The 17,458-nt window shown below is 41.8% G+C and overlaps 1 protein-coding gene across 1 annotated transcript in view; it reads left to right on the top strand.

The window, feature by feature from the left end:
* Positions 1–17,458, top strand: part of NAB1 (NGFI-A binding protein 1) — a 67,891-nt gene that overhangs the window by 36,475 nt on the left and 13,958 nt on the right. The window contains exon 4 of the mRNA XM_070933540.1: positions 4,391–4,507. Coding sequence (XP_070789641.1) covers positions 4,391–4,507 — 117 coding nt within the window. The remainder of the gene's footprint in view (positions 1–4,390; positions 4,508–17,458) is intronic.

Below are 17,458 nucleotides of genomic sequence, written 5' to 3'. Positions count from 1 at the left end.
TCTGTTATCAGATCTTCCTGATTTCATTTTACAATCCTGCTGAGAAAATGATAGTACATCATGGTAAATTATCCATTTATATTCATCAAAGGCTTATTGCACTGAAAGCCACAAAGTGTTTTTGGGCAAAACCTAATTTTATATTTATTCCATACACTAAGCATAGCTATCTAACATGAAGATGTTTAAAGTCTACATTCACCTTAGCTTTTATTTTCCTCCTTCTGATAGAGGAGTGGTGTTTAAAACCAAGTGTCAGACCTGGAAGCCATCTTTTACGTTTGGGCCTTATTTTCTGTTTTTAAGGAGAACCTAGAAAAGAAAAAGGACACATTTCTCACTGAGAACTGGTAACTTGGACATTTCAGCCTGTTCAAAGGGAAAATGTACCATTCTGTGGCAGGTGTCTTTTTAAACACTTCTGTTCTGGGAAGTGTAAATAGCTGCTTGATATGTGCTGAACTATTTTTCTCTGCCTTCAGGAAATCTTTTCTTTAGGTAAGGAGTGTGAAACTCAGAATCTAGGCTCTCACCACTTCTGAGTTTGTTCTCTGCATTTCCACATTGGTGGGTATAAAACATTTTGACCTTGCCGGGGCATTTAATACCTGTTGGAAACGAATGCCTGAAGCATAATGTGAAATTATTTTTCACTGTAATAACCTACACACACAGAGAGAGCGAGAGTTCAAGAGTGAGGTACCTTAACAGAACTGTGTAGGCAAACCTCCCAATGCTTCGCTTCAGCCATAAACCTGGCAAAGGTTCAATAAATGCAGTGGGAGCTCACCAATTACGTTCAATTACTTCTGAAAGGCTCTCCTACTTCCTGCTTGCAATGCCTCCCTTTTCGCTGGTCGGTGGAAGGGTGGGTAAGGAGGTCGGCCGTAGGAGGAAGGCAGGCAGGCAGGGAGAGAAGAGGGGGTGGGAATCTAGTAAAACAACAATCCCTGGGAGCAGAGGGGGTGGATGAAGGAATGCAAGGAAAGAGAGTTGGACTCAATGAGTGGGAGACACTGTCGGGGCTTGCATTCCACACAAAAGCTGTTTCTTTTCCTCCAAGCAGCTACTTTCTCAAGGGTCGGGGGGGGGGAAGCTGCTCGTCTTTCGGAGGTGTCCCCTGTTCTCGCCACACATGAATAGGGAACCCTTCTCACAATGTCCTCACCTGTGTGCAGGCTGTTGGGGTGGAGACGTGAGGAGAAAGCAGAGGGAGTTATTGGCCGTGCAATGAAGGCCGAGTTACTGTGATCCGCTTTATATCTGCTGTGTGGGTAGAGGTTTCCTTTCCAAATTTAGCGTTGGCAGCTGGGAAGAAATGGAAAGGTGTATGTGTGTGCGCGTAAGCATGTTTTGAGGGGGTGAGGACTTCGGCATGGTTGCCCTCCTATGGACTAGAGGTACAAAGGCATTGTGAAAAAGCTAGCTGCGGTGGAGGGGGGAATCTGATGCAAAGTTCAGCGCCTGAAAAGCTCAGTGGGAATGAGAGCCCTACAGGGAAATGGAAAAGTGGGATGGGGGAGCAGGAGAGAAGTTCAGCATTAATGTCAGCCTTAGATAGGGTGGGAGAGAAAGGAAAGAAAGAAGGTACGAGCCTGCCCACGCCACTGTCAAACGAGGTTGCAAAGGGAGAGAGTGGGATTTCTTTTGCTCCCTGAAGATTTTTTTTTTTTTTTTTAAAGCAACAATCCAGAAGCCCTGCAGTCTGGTGAGTATGTAGTGGGAGCAGGGTTAGCGGAGGGGGAAGAAAAAACGCCTGTGGTACTGAGAACATCTGCTGTAAGAAATCGCTGTTAGAACAGCCAAGTTGGAAGGAAGTATGGCATGTGTGCATGTTTTCACAGGCCAGAACATAAGCACCAATAAGGAGAAAGGAATGGTAGGTTCATAGAGGCTCTCTCTCTATCTTGGTTTTTTTTTTTTAATAACCTTTGTTTGTTTTAGTTAGCATCTCAAGAAGTAGGTGTTGTTCAGCAAAAGCCTTATAAATAGTTTCTACTCACAGCTAGGCCTGCCTCAATTTTATTTCTGAGGGAGAAGCCCAGGTATTTGCGTCTGATCCCAAAGCAGCCAAGAGAGCAGATGTGATGCTACAGCTAATAGTTGCAAAGGTTTTCTTCAATCAATCAGCAGTGTTTATTCATTGCTGCACTCCTCTAGCTTTACATATTTCTTGAAGGATGAAATTCATCAGGAATCATAGATTACCTGCATTCACACATAACACCCTTAAATTTTCAGTCACATTTTGTTGAATGTGTTTGAAACATTGCTTTTGTTACAAGGTTTTTGAACTGGATTCAGTGGGAATAGAATAGAGTCTAACAGAATTTCTCTTCTGTACCACTTTAAAGGTTTTGCAGGAATGTTGTCTATTTTTAGTTCTAGCAATTTTCTATTTCCCCCCCCCCCTCCTCCAAAATAGAGCTCTTCTTTGCCAATTTACACCTCCTGGCCAAAGCACCTGGCTGTTTTTCTTCACAAGTCCATCTCCTGCTCTTCCCATAACTCGGTTCCAGTTGCTCTGTGCATTGTTTGGTTTGGACCCTTTTTTGAAGTTTCGTTGTCTCCAGGCTCTTGGCCATCTGTGGTTTCTTTCAAAGCTTCAGTTCATCCTATAGACCAATCCTTCTTCGTAGATATTATTACTTTAATTTACGCTGACTTGTCTCCAAAGGTAGATAGCCTGCAGTTCTCCTAGCTGAGAACATATTGGGTGTTATACCAGTTGGTGTCAATGACATCATCACCACAAGTGTAATACTACAAGAGATAATCAGCATAGTATTCACTTGAGAGTCGTACTTGCTATTCATTTGAAGAGGCTCATTATAGCTGTTTCAAGGCTCTTCTTGAAATTCCAACAATCAGATCAATTTTTGAAAGACTGTTTGGCTGGTAGAATGAAGCCACTGGGTTTTTTTCTCTCTCTAGGCTTTTACTAGTCTAGTTATAGCCCTAAAGAAAGATATTTAGTTCTTTTGCTTTCAGCTTAATTTGTATGCTTGTTTCACCTTTTGTAGCTTCCTTGGTGTTTTCAGAAATGTTCTCCTCTCTTTCTGCATTGCTCAGGTATAAAGGTATATCTGTATGGCTATTGTGTGCCTCTCAAAAAGATAAGACATTATCTTATTTTTTTAACCTTTGCAATAACTCGTTGGTACAGATAGTCGTTGACTTATGACCACAATTGAGCCCAAAATTTCTGTTGCTAAGTGAATTTCCCCCCATTTTACTACCCCCCCCCCCTTTTAAGGTTATTAAGAGAATCACTGTAGTTGTTAGTCAAACTGTTGTTAAGTAAATCTGGTTTGCTTATTGGCTTTGCCTGTCAGAAGGTTGCAAAAAGGAATCACCTGACCCTAGGACACAGCGACCGTCATAAATATGAGTCAATTGCCAAGCATCTGAATTTTGATTATATGACCATGGGGATGCTACAATGGCTGTAAATGTGAAATCTTATGATTTATATTGTTTTATTTAGTATCCTAGTATGATTTATGTTGGTTGCTTATTCTATGACTATCACTAAGTGTTGTATCTTATGATTTATGATGAATGTATTTTTATGACTATGATCATGATTTATCACTTATTGCTTGTATGTACACTGAGACAAATTCCTTGTGTATCCAATCACACTTGGCAGTTAAGAATTCTATTCTAGAGCTAACATAGGTAACTAGTTTTTTTTCTATGTTACTTTTGTTACCTAGACTTACTGAGTAATTACAATACACAATTAGTCCCAAACAAACCTATTTTATTGTAACAGCTGAGAGTTACATTCATTCCCAGCTGAGTCCCAATTAGTTGCAAAACAAGTCCTTCGGAAGAAGTCCTTCGGGATTATCACCAACCTTTATCTTCTTTGACACCCTGCCAAAGGCCTTACTTGGCAAAGCCCCATGAAGTTCAAAAACAAACAAGAGATGCTGACTGGAAACAGAGTTAGCAAAGTTGCTTTCCTGCAAAAAGGCCCCAAGTGCCTCTGTTTCTATTTTAAGCCTTATGGGAGGGGCCAATCATCTCCTGGCCTTACTCCCGAGTTATCCCTTTTGCTTTAGCTGCTCTTGCCTTCTGGCAGCTCTGCACATGCGTGCACTAGGAACAGACTCCTGTTCCTCTGCCTCTTCTGTCCGACTCTGGGGGCACCTGAGTCCACGCATCACTCCCAGATGGCCCTGGCCCCATTTCTGCCTTCGACGCAGAGCCCTCGGCGGGGCCTTCCCCAGACTCCAGGCAGGACTGGCCCATGTTCCTCCACAGCCTCCTCACTGTCCGACTCCACTGCCAGCTCCGCAGGCTGCTGGCGGACCACAACAGTTACAAGTAGAAAACTTCTGCTCTACTAAATGCTTCTTTTCGCCATCTTCCATGTTGATAGGTTGGCTTTCCTGATTTCCAAGATGCCATCCAAAGTTTTTATCAAGACGATCCAGTGAAACTACAGCAAGCATTGTCAAAAGGGAAGTGTGAAGACCTAGCAGCGCTTGGTTCCCAGGTAAACAAACGATGTGCCATGGGGAGTCCAATTACAGGTAGTCTGGCAGACTTACAACTGCAATTGAGCCCAAAGTTTTCATTGTTAAGTCAGTTGTGCCCCATTTTATGACCTTTTTTGCAACAGTTATTAAGCAAATCACTGCAGTTCTTAAACAAATTGTGCGGTTGTTAAGCGAGTCCAGCTTCTTCCATTGACTTGGCTTGTCAGAAACTAGTTGGGAATGTTATACATGGTGATCACATGATCATAAATACATGCCAGTTGCCACGTGTCTGATCATGTAACCATGGGGATGCTGCAGTGGTCATGTGTCATAATTAATTTTTTTTCCAGTGCCATTATAACTTTGGTCACTAAATGAATGGTTGTAAGTTGATGACTCCTGTTACTTAACAGGGCATTTCTTTCTTTAACAGGATATTCTGTCATAGTGCTGTACAAAAGATTTCAAATTCAAAGTAATTGAAATCCAAAATAGCTCAGACAGGGCTGTTTTGACTCAGAACACCTACAGTGTGGTCACAATGGCATTAGTGTGTTTCTGATAAAATAGTAACAGCTGCTTTCAACTTAAAACAAAAGAGTTTGATCTTTGCACATCCCTATTATTTCCTAATCCTACTGTTTTGTTTTGTTTTTTGTTTTGTTTTTTTGTTTTTTAATCCTTAAGGTCGGTCTAGGGGCTGTTATTTCCAAAGTAAGCATATAACTCATAAAATTATTTTGTCTTTTTAGAAAGACGATCGGTTATAACTTCTAAATTGAAAGATGGGGGAGGAATCCTATCTACTGAAACCGAGGGAATGTTTAAATGCCTTTCATGTTACATTTGGAGAAAAAGGAAACCTATTAAAACAGACATGGTAGGAGGTGAACCATTTCAGTCTACAGTGGCAAAAAATCTGAAGTTTAGTATGACTTTTTCCAATTAACACATTTGGTTAAAAGGCAGAAGCTTTCATGCGCTGCAGTTCACAGAGTATCTGAAAAAGTTGGCTGTTACCAGATTCTTTCTGATTTATTAAAACGAGTCTCCGTAAATCGTCATACGTGCAAATGAGAACTCGCTTATTAGCTTTTCTTGTCATGATGAAAAAGTCTGCAGGTAAGATGCAAAAAAAATAATAATACAGGTAATCTTCATTTAACGACCATTCATTCAATGAGCATTTGAAGTTATGATGGCACTGAATGAGGAGACTCATGGCTGGTCCTTGAAATTGCAGCTATTGTAACATTCCTGTGGTAATGTGATCACAATTCAAGCACTTAACAACCGGCTCACAATTATAGTGGTCACAGTGTCCCACAGTCACATGATCATTTGTGACCTTCACTGCTCGCTTCTGACAAGCAAGTCAATGAGGAAACCAGCAGGAGATTGCAAATGGCAATTGTATGATGTTGGACCTAACCACCACAAGTGGCCACCTGATGTCATGTTTTATTACTGTGTCACTTAGCAATAGAATTGGTAGTCCCAATAACTGTTGTTAACAGAAAACTACCTGTAATCACTATTGCAGTATACCATTAAGTATAAACTTATTAAATAAAAATAATTTACTTGCTGGCATCTTTATAGAAGCAATGAGTAACTTGAGGAAAAAAAACATGAAAATCTGGAATTCTGGAATTCTAACACCCAGACAAACTCAACTTCAAAATTGTGTCATATTGAAACTTTGTAATTCCTGTCCAGCATTGTCAATTTCCATAGCACATACTGTTGCAAAAAACTGAAAGTGTGATTTAAGTGCTTTAAAATCAAACTCTTTCTGTAAATTCTGCCATGGGCTGCGGTCCCTTCCCACCAGGGATGAAATGCTCCCGGTTCAGACCGGATCACCCGATCCAGTAGCGATGGAGGCGGGTGGTTCGGAGAACCGGTAGCAAAAATCCCTGCTTCCCCCCCCATGCCCAGCTGAGCCGCACAATCATCAGAGGCTTTTTTGTTACTTTTAAAAGCATTTTTTCTACAACCTCTTCGGCCAAAAAATGCTTTTAAAAGTAAAAAAAAAAAAAAAAAAGCCTCTGATGATTGTGTGGCTGAGCTGGGATCGTCAAAGGCTTTTAAAAGAGAAAAACCCTTTTTTTCTTTTAAATGCCTCTGGCGATCCAAACTGAGTTGCCTGATCGGAAGAGGCTTTTTAAAAAACCTCTGCCGATCAGGCAACTCAGCTTGGATCATCAGAGCCTTTTGAAAGCATTTTTTTTACAATCTCTTCGCCGAAGAGGTTGTAGAAAAAATGGTTTTAAAAGTATATTTTTAAAAAATTGGCCACGCCCATCCAGTCACATTACCCACCCCACCAAGCCACGCCCACAGAACCGGTAGTAACAAATTGTAGATTTCACCACTGCTTCCCACCCTATGGTTCCATAATTCTAAATCAGAAACAATTCCTACAAATTCTTGCAGAGATTTAAGTTCATCCTTACTTAAGGAATTTAGAATTGGGAAATGGACCAAATTCCCAGCTGACAGATGTTCTGTCTGTCCCAGATATTTAACACTATCATACATCTGTTCTATGGTACCTACACTCATAGTTGAAACCATGGACTCCCCAACTCCGAATTTCCTATCCTGTATAGTAGCTGGTGCCATTAATTTTCACCTGCTTTTCTTCCCCTTCACTCCAACTTCATGAACCCTCTAGGCTTGGGGAGAGGGGCAGCATAAAGCTTCAGTAAAGTCAGGGTTGATGTAAAGTGATCAAGCACAAAACAAGTAAACAACCCTGCAATAGCAGGACAATCCTTCCTACTAGCCAGGTTGAAAGGAGGACCATTCCTTGGGTACCAAATACAGTAAGAAGCCTCTGTTTTCTTCTGATTAATCAGGTGTGGAGTTGCAATGAGGCGTAGTTGGGAAAATAGTTAATTTGGAGCTTTGGGGATTCTCTGAAAATCAGTATAGCTGAAAATAACCTTCCTAACAACTCCAGATGGGAGGGAGCTGGAGAAGATCAGAGACATACACTTGAGATCCAGCCTTCTGATTTGGGGACATCTCTTTGGCTGTTTTTCTGCCTGCAGAATTACTTCTCTTTTTATCACCTTAATTTGTCAACACCACCACCTCCAAATATTGTGATAAACTATTTGTACCAGCTGACTGTAACATGATTAGAAAAAAGTTAAATGAGAAATGTTATGCTTCACATAAAATGCATTAATAACACTTTGAAGTTGTTTGCATTTGTAAAGTTCCTGGCTTTTCTTTTTCTTTCTTTTTCTCATTTGATGACAAGGTGGATTAGTTGTGTTTATTTAGCTGTAATTTGAAGGGTAATGGTATCAGATAAGAGTATGGTTGAATCATTTAAGTCTTTCATGCTACTTTTCTGCACCTTCTCGAAGCATTTATTTTTATTTATTCATACATTAATTTATTAAATTGCTAGAGTGGGCCCTTTCCCCCCTCTGCCCTGTCCACTTCTACCCTATTCAGTTTTCGAGTGTATCCCAGCCTTGATTTCTCAGAAATACAAAATATTAAATAAAGTGCAATACAGAATATGTGTTACTGTGTGCATATAATTAGAGCCTAATATGGCAGTTAACACATAGTTAATATAATGGGGCTTATACACCTGAATAAATATATAGAGAAAATTGCTTTTGCTTTCTTTGTTACATTTATACTCACCCCAGGCTAATGAAAATACTTTGAAAGGGAAAGAACTGATCCTGCTGCAGCTCCTTTCTGGATTTTTGAAATGTAAAACAAGATACTTACAGGTCCATCTGGCCTCTCTGGTTTAATATCAGATGATTATAGTGCTCCATAGTCTTTCTTTGCACTGCTGCTCCACATTCTTTCAACCACTCAAATCTAACAATCTCAGGTGAATCAGTTGCAATTTAATTGTGGGGATGGTCATATGTCCAACCTATTGCTGATGTATAGTCTTCATTACATGTGTTGTTTAAATGGCAAAAATTGGGAAGGGGTCTAGTGCTATCCGTGGTGTATTTGTTTATTTATAATATGCATATGCCGCTCCAGGTTTTTTGATTCTGGGTGGCATGTGAAATAATTAAACAATTAAAACAACATAAGCAGGAAAAGAAAATTACCATATTTTTTGGAGTATAAGACACACCTTTTTACCCCAAAAAAGAGGGTGAAAATCTGGGTGCGTCTTATATTCGGTGAGTCCGAATGTAGCCCAGTCTAGCCTCTGAAACGGAGGTTTCAGAGGCTGAAAAAAAGCCTCTGAAGTTGAGGTTTCAGAGGCTGAACAAAGCCTCTGAAATCTCCCTGTGAGAGGCTGAAAAAAAGCCTCTGAAATTAAGGTTTCAGAGGCTAAAAAAAGCCTCTGAAACCTCCGTTTGAGAGGCTGAAAAAAAAGCCTCTGAAACAGAGGTTTCAGAGGCTGGGGAAAAAAAGCAAGGCACAGAGCTCACAGCCAACAAACCTGTTGCTAAAGTTCACCTCTGGGAACAGCTGATTGGGGGTATTCTGGGAGGCCGATCCACCCCCAATCAGTTTTTTTCTTATTTTCTTCCCCAAAACCTAAGGTGCATCTTATACTCCGGTGCGTCTTATAGTCCGAAAAATACAGTACATGGCAGCTCTTAATCTTCTTATCTGGGGGAAACAAAGGCCGATGAAAAAACAATTATTTGAAACATTGCATTCCATGGCCCTCACAAGTTACTCTGGTTAGATAATCTGGAACCTTATAGAGGACGGGTGTCAAACTTGCAGCATCACGTTGCCATCATGTGACATTTTTCCCATTCATGGAGCTGGGGTCCTGCACATGATGCATCCAGCCCGTATAGTATAGAGTAAGAAGAAATGAATGGAAATAAAGAAATAAATAAGTAGCCACTGCACTCTTTAATAACTAGCTATGTGATTGCATTTAGCCAACCTGATCTTGAAAAGCTAAGCAAGATTGGACTTGGTTTGTACTAGAATGGGAGACCATTAAAAAAAAATGACAGGGCTTGTTTTGTTTTGTTTTTGTTTTTTTGTTTTTATTGGATTTATATACCGCCCTACTCCCGAAGGACTCAGGGCGTTGAACAGCCACAGAATAAAATACATAAATACAAAATTTTAAAATAGAATAAAAACGAATTAAATAATTTGGCTGAGACGAATTTAAAATACCCAATAATTTAAAAACAAATTAAAATTTACATTTAAAAGGGGAAAAGATTTAGGCCAGGCCAGCTTGATGAAATAAGAAAGTCTTGAGCGCGCGACGGAAGGTGCGCAGATCCGGGATCCTCTGTATCTCCGGCGGGAGCTCATTCCAGAACGTAGGTGCCCTCACAGAGAAGGTTCTCCCCCTAGGGGCCGCCAGTCGACATTGTTTGGCCAATGGCACCCGGAGGAGCCCCTCTCTATGGGAGCGTACTGGCCGGTGGGAGGCTATTGGTGGTAGCAGGCGGTCCCGTAGATAACCAGGTCCTAAGCCATGGAGCGCTCTAAAGGTGATAACCAAAACCTTGAAGCACACCCAGAAGACCACCGGGAGCCAGTGCAGCTCACGCAGGAGAGGTGTTACATGGGAACGCCACGTCGCTCCCATAATCACCCGCGCGGCCGCACTCTGTGCCAGTTGGAGTCTCCGAATGCTCCTCAAGGAGAGCCCCATGTAGAGAGCGTTACAATAGTCCAGACGGGAGGTGACGAGGGCATGAGTGACTGTGCGTAGGGAGTCCCGATCTAGAAAGGGACTCAACTTGCGGATCAGGTGAACCTGATGAAAAATCCTCCCGGTCATGGCCGTCAAGTGCTCTTCTAAAGACAGCCGTGACTCCAAGAGGACGCCCAAGTTGCGAGCCCTTTCTATGGGGGCCAATGATTCGCCCCCAATAGTCAGCGATGGCACCAGCTGACTATATCGGGATGTCGGAAACCACAGCCACTCGGTCTTGGATGGGTTGAGCCTGAGCCTGTTTCTCCCCATCCAGATCCACACGGCCTCCAGGCACCGGGACATCACTTCAAGGGCATCGTTGGGGTGGTCCGGGGTGGAGATGTACAGCTGGGTGTCATCAGCGTACTGGAGGTACTTCACCCCGAAACCACGGATGATCTCGCCCAGCGGCTTTACATAAATGTTGAACAAAAGGGGCGAGAGGACCGATCCTTGTGGCACCCCACATATGAGGGGCCTCAGGGTCGACCTCTGCCCCCCTGTCAACACAGACTGCGACCGGTCGGAGAGAAAAACCCTCGCTGGATCTACCCAGTCGGAGTCCAGATCTTCCCGAATCTGAGTGATTTTGTCATACAGATACTGAACAAAATCCTCAGCTCTTCCCTCCAAGGGGTCCTCCTGTGCTTCCTGGTGGAGCAGGGAGTGGGTCACCCTAAACAGGGCGGCCGGGCGATTATCGCCACTAGGTAATTCTTAATATGAGATTTTACCAGTGTCCGGTCAGATTCAGAAAGACTGGCCCTCCAACTACTCTCTAGGTGTCTTTTCCGGCGCTTCATCTCCCTCAGCTCCTCGGTGAACCAAGGAGCCAGGTGAGATCGGTGCCGGGTCAGAGGCCGCAAAGGCACGACTCGATCCAGAGCTCCAATGGCTGCCCTATCCCAGGCGGCCACTAGGTCTCCAGTCGAGGCGTGAGCCAGAACCTCGGGGATTGGCCCAAGTACCATCTGGAACCTGTCAGGTTCCATCAGGCACCTGGGGCGGTACCATCTTATCGGTTCCGCCTCCCTGCGGCGGGGTGCAGCGGTTCAAAGGTCAAGGCGAAGGAGAGAGTGATCCGACCATGACAAGGGCTCGATGACTATATCCCCTATCTCGAGATCACTCAGCCACTGTCCAGAGACAAAAACCAAGTCCAGTGTGTTTCCCCCCGTGTGCGTAGGGCCATGAATTAGCTGGGTCAGGTCCATAGCCGTCATGGAAGCCATGAACTCCCGAGCCACCTCAGATGCCTCACCCACAGACGGCAGGTTAAAATCCCCCATGACCATAAGTCTGGGTGCATCAACCACCACCGCGGCGATAACGTTGAGTAGCTTGGGCAGGGCTGCTGCCACGTGGCAGGGAGCCAGGTACGTGATCAGCAAACCCATCTGAACCCCATGACCCCACTTCACAAGGAGGGTCTCACAGCCAGCCGTCTGAGGAACAGTGGCCTCCCTCGGCCTAAGGCCTTCTCTAATAATAACCACTACTCCCCCTCCCCTCCCCTGTGACCTCGGCTGATGGAATGCATGGAAGCCTGGTGGGCACATTTCTACCAGAGGGACCCCTCCCTCCGGGCCCAACCAGGTCTCCGTAATGCCCGCCAGGTCTGCTATCCCCTCCTGAACAAGATCGCAAATGAGGGGGGCTTTATTTACTACAGACCTGGTGTTGCACAACATCAGTTGAAGGCCCGGGCCCTGAGGGTCTGTGCAACTTGGAGAACGAGTGGAGCCTTGGGGGCCGGAGCACGCTACCGCTCGAAGACAGCGGGTGCGTGCTCCCTTAACATGATATGGCCCCCTGCTCCCGCCATATCTACCCCTCCCACTCACAGTACCGATGGTAAAAACACAATCTGGACAAGCTCGACCCCCCCCATTACCCCCGGATCTCCCCCCCCGCCGCACATCATGGCCAGGCCCGACCCTCCCCTTGGTGGATTATCCCCCAAACCCATAACCCTAGTTCTAATCCTACCCTCCCCCCCGGGACCCCTTAAAAGTTTAACCAAAAATTTACATAAAAAACCCCTTCGCCGCATGCCACCTCTCTGGGTTCTAAGACCCATCATTGAGGTAGGCCCTCGATAATGTGGAGGGCCAGGCTTGCGAGAGGAGGGAGTCTCGCAGTGCAAGAAGCTGTGACCTTAAGTACATCTGAAGCTCTGAGGTAGTGATAAGGTATGGCCAAGGGCTCCACTATGATAGTCCAAAATGTCCTGGAAGACAAGGCAGGTTGACCATAAACGGGAGAGTCTCCACTGTCCTCTCACGGCAGTGGCGGAGTCCAATGTTCCAACCAGCTCGGGGGTAATCCTCCAACCAGCCTCTCACAATGGTTGGCCAACTGGCCATGGGGAAGATGGTACATCCCATCGGTGGTGAAACAATGATAGAAACCAGTTCCGTTCATCCTCCCGTAAGCTGCCATTTTCCATACAGCCAGCGTGCTGGATAACAAACAGAGCTAGGTCCAAAGTCTCCAGAAGGGAATAAGCTGTCCACAATGTTCATACAGGCAGCGTACAGATGGATAGTACAGGCAAGCGGATAGATGGAAAATAGGTGGGGACCACCTCCATCGAACAGAAACTGGCAGGGCAAGCATGTTGGTCATAGGGCCTAATAATGACCCAGTTAGGGAGGGGGGGAGGCTTGTCCGAGGCTACGCAGTAACCACTCCGACAGCCTCTCAACCCTCGTTAACCTCCCCCAGGTCTTCCAACCACCCTATCCATGCCCAGTCTTAGCCCCCCAAGATGGTTATAAAGGAGGCCTCACCGACTTCCGGCGGTGACGTCAGCGTGCAAGGAACGAGGGGAACGAGGCTCCGTCCCCGAAGTTCCAAATTTCTTGATTGGAAGCCGTTGCTGGCACTATCGACCACGGAGAGGTCGATAGAAAAAGGAGGACTCCCTAGGACCTCGGAGTGACAGCAATCACCCCGAAGGTTCAGAGGAAAACCCCCTAATTCCAACCGGGAAAAAAACCAGCCATTTTGGCTGGCCGGAGCGCTGTCAACCGATAAGGGTGGAAGCGAAGATTGCAGAGAGAAACTTCGGTAATTGGACTAAATCATCTGAAAAGTGAACGGTATATTTACAAAGAGTTAAGGATTTAAAACATCGGCGGGAAGAGGACTCCTAAAAGCGGCGGTAAGATCGCCAGACAAGCGGCGAGAGAAAGTGATCGGAGCGGAAACTAACACTCACAGTGACAGCGCAGATTTGACTGGCGAAAGGACGAGAGACGGAAGGAAAGGATTACAAGCAAGCGGTGGATTATAATTTTATAAATAACGCGTTTTGATTTAACAAAGAATAAAGACTATTGGAGAAAGGGATAGTAGAAAGTGAAACTTAAGAATTAAGACTCTTTAAGCCTGTTGTGGGCAAAAGGGAATCAGCTAAACGGAGTGAAAGGTGGACTGAGGATCGAGGACTTGGAGAAGGATTTTTTACTTTGTATCCAGCAGTAATAATAAATCCAAACCACAGATAAAGGACTGGTAGTAAGACACTGGACACATTGATGCTGCTGGCAGAGGAGATATAACTTGCTACAAATCGGAACAATTACCTTACTGTTTCAACGGGAATTATTGCAACAGAACTGTGAAAGCTGGGCGAGCTAAAGGCGAACTGAAGAACGAAGGAAGAAGGGAAAGGAAGTAATTTCAATTGGTCTGAAAGTGACTTAATGGAGAACTTTTAACATCTATTATCAAAGATAGCTATCTTATTTATATCATAAAATCCAACTACAGTTTAATTAACTCTGTCTAAATAATACTAATACTAATTTTGAAGTTAATATACTACGTATTAATTGACTTAAGATTAATTTATACATTTTTTTTTTCTCTCTTTTACTGTCTTATGGTTTTCTATCTCATTGAATTAAGACAATAGATTCTATAGTAATATATTGTATATTGTGTATTGATTGGAAATTTAGATACTAACATAGATACTGTAAAGAAACTGTTATAGATAATATTAAGGAATAATAAGGAATAATAATTGTGATAATTAATATAAATACTATACATTGGTAATGGTGATATAACTTAAATACATATAGAACCTAATAGAATATCTTAGACGATTTATAGGGAATCTTAGACTACATAGGTTTATTATACAAAGGTACACATGAATTGTTTAGGCTTAATGTGAATTTAAGTATTAATATAACTTGGTATTTAAATATTGACGATATTACACTGTTTAGGAATAAGAATAGGAAAATGAATTGCTAAAACACTGTATTTCCCCTTAACCCCACTGAATTAATCAATTTGACTCCTATATAACGATATTTCAATTACCCCCAATCAGTGTATGAAAATTTGGAAAAAAATAATACAAAAAACGATGGCAACATCCTCAATAACAATAACTAAACAAGGGAAAAAACCAGCACCCATACAATCCTCACCGGCACAACAAAAAACCATTGACACGATGCTAACTACAGACAAGGATAAAGCTGCTACTACACACAACATACAGAATATACATTCTATATTGGCTATGATTCAGGAGGGGATGAACAAGACCCAAGAAACAATAGCGAATAACCACGAAGAAACCAAAAAGAATCATGAAGAACTGAAATTAGAAGTAGGACAAATAAACGACAATATAAAAAAAATGGACGATAAGATTGAAAGAATACAACAAAACATAGTTAAAAACGAAGAACGAATTCAAAATATAGAAGCCAAAATGGTCCAATCGGAGAAGAAGATAGATAACATCGAACAAAATCAAATGGAAGTAAACAGAGAACTTGAAGAATCAATTACCCATTTAGAATTAGAAAAGGCATCTTTCTTTTTACGGTTTCAAAATATAGCAGAAACAAAGGGAGAAGATCTAAGAGACTTGATGACAGGGATATTAGTGGAGGCTTCCCAAAAGGAAAAAAACGATATTAGTAGGGAAATTGACGAAATTTATAGAGTGCATACGAATTATGCCCGTAGGCACAAACTACCTGGAGAAATACATGTCAGATTTGCACGTAAAACTGTTAAAGATGAGATTTATACACTAATGAGAGAGGAGAAACCATGCTACAAAGGGAAAGAAATAATAACCTTAAAACAAGTCCCAAGAAGAATAAGAGAATATAGGAAAAACTATAATTTCTTGACAACCCTACTGAACCAACATAAAATAATGTTCCGCTGGCTGGTGCCAGAGGGAATTCTAATATCCTGGGATGACAAAAAATATAAAATTGACACGATAGAGAAGGCACAAGAATTTTTTGACACGCATTTTATAATAGAAGAAGAACAGGAAACTAGGTGTGACTCAGATAATACAAACCAGGAACACCCCTCGGGGGAAACAAAAAAAGGAAAGGAAGAAAAGGAGTCTAGGGAAAAGGAGAGGATTGAAAGAGAAGGGGCTAGGGGGAAAACACAAATGGTAACAAGAAACACAAGTAAACTCAAACTAACAAACAAAAACTAAAGGAAATGGGACAAGAATTGAAATTTATTTCAATTAACATAAATGGCCTTAATCTACCAACCAAAAGAACACATATCTTTAAAAAACTTCAAAAATTAGATACAGACATTATCAATTTACAAGAAATACACATTAAAAAACAACACAAAAAATTATTAGAAAACAGAAAACTTGGATCATTATTTACCTCACTATCAGACCAAAAAAAAAGAGGCATTGCAATATACGTTAAAAACCATATCCAGGCAAAACAAATTTACACAGACGGGGATGGTAGGATATTAATGGTCAATATTAAGACAGAGGCCCGAAATATGTTATTAGTATCAATATATGCTCCAAACGGGAACCAAAAAGAATACTTTAAAAAGCTACACGACAAAATTAAAGAATTAGACTACGAACACATATGCATAATAGGGGACTATAACGCAATTGTAGATATGGACTATGACTACCAAAGTAACAAAAAAAACAAATCTAAGAAAAAGACACTACCGGATACTTTTAAGGACATGACTCAAGAGTTACAACTGAAAGATGCCTGGAGAGAATTGAATAAAACTAAAAAACAGTATACATATTATTCAAATCCCCATCAGTCTTGGTCCAGACTAGATATGGCCTGGATGACGGCAGAACTAAGAGAAAGCATAAAAGAAATTGAAATCACACCGAACATATGGGCAGACCACAGTCCTATAACAATAGTCTGGAAAGGCCGGTCAAGGAGAGGAAGATGGATGATGGATAGAGAAATCACCAAAGATAAAGAATACATAGAGATGATAAAGAAAGAGATGGAGATATTTTTTCAAATAAACAAAAAGGAACATACATCATTACAAATTCTATGGGATGCCACAAAAGCATATATAAGAGGATTAACAATCTCATTCAAGGTGAAGAAAAACAGAGAGAAACAACAAAGAAGGGATAACCTAATGACTGAGCTCGGAAAACTAGAAGTAGAATTACAGAACAGACCAGATGGGAAAGAGATTAAGGAAAAAATAAAACATATCAAACACGAAATAAATTTAATAACAACAACAGAAATAGCTAGGAAGATTAAAATGGCAAAGCAAAACCAATTTGAATTTGCTAATAAAACAGGACGTTGGTTGGCATATAAATTAAAGAAAGAAAAGGAGAAAAGACTAATACACCAACTTCAAGATGAACAAGGGCAACTACAGCATATGAATGAGGCAAAAAAGCGAATTGTAAGGAATTTCTATCAGGAACTATATACGCAGGAAGAAATCCAATTGGAGAAAGTAAAAGAATATATAAACAAAGCCAATATCCAAGAAATAAAAGAAACTCAAAGAGAACTCTTGAACAGACCAATATCGATGTTAGAATTAATTGAAGCAAAGAAGAAGCAGAACAACAATAAAACACCAGGCCCAGATGGTATCCCGGCAGAATTCTATAAAATCGAGAATCAGTCAATGGATGACATTTTATTACAAGTTCTGAACGAAGCGATTTTAAAAGCTAAAATTCCTAAATCATGGATCGAGACAATTATTACATTGATACCTAAAGAAGATTCAGATCTAACTCAAACCAAAAACTACAGACCCATATCACTCCTAAACGCAGACTATAAATTATTTACATCGATCATGGCTCAGAGAATGAAGAAAATTATTGTGAATTATATCCATCCAGACCAAAATGGCTTTATTCCAAATAGGCAAATCAACAAGAACACAAGAACAATAATTAATATACTGGAATATTATGAGCAAAAATCAGATGAAAAAATGGCCTTAC

This window comes from Pituophis catenifer, unplaced genomic scaffold (genome assembly GCF_029215685.1).
Source record: "Pituophis catenifer annectens isolate HBS135680 unplaced genomic scaffold, rPitCat1.0.hap2 SCAF_1, whole genome shotgun sequence".
Classification (NCBI taxonomy): domain Eukaryota; kingdom Metazoa; phylum Chordata; class Lepidosauria; order Squamata; family Colubridae; genus Pituophis; species Pituophis catenifer.
Note: the sequence above shows the minus strand (reverse complement) of the source record. Positions and strands in the feature narration are given on the sequence as shown.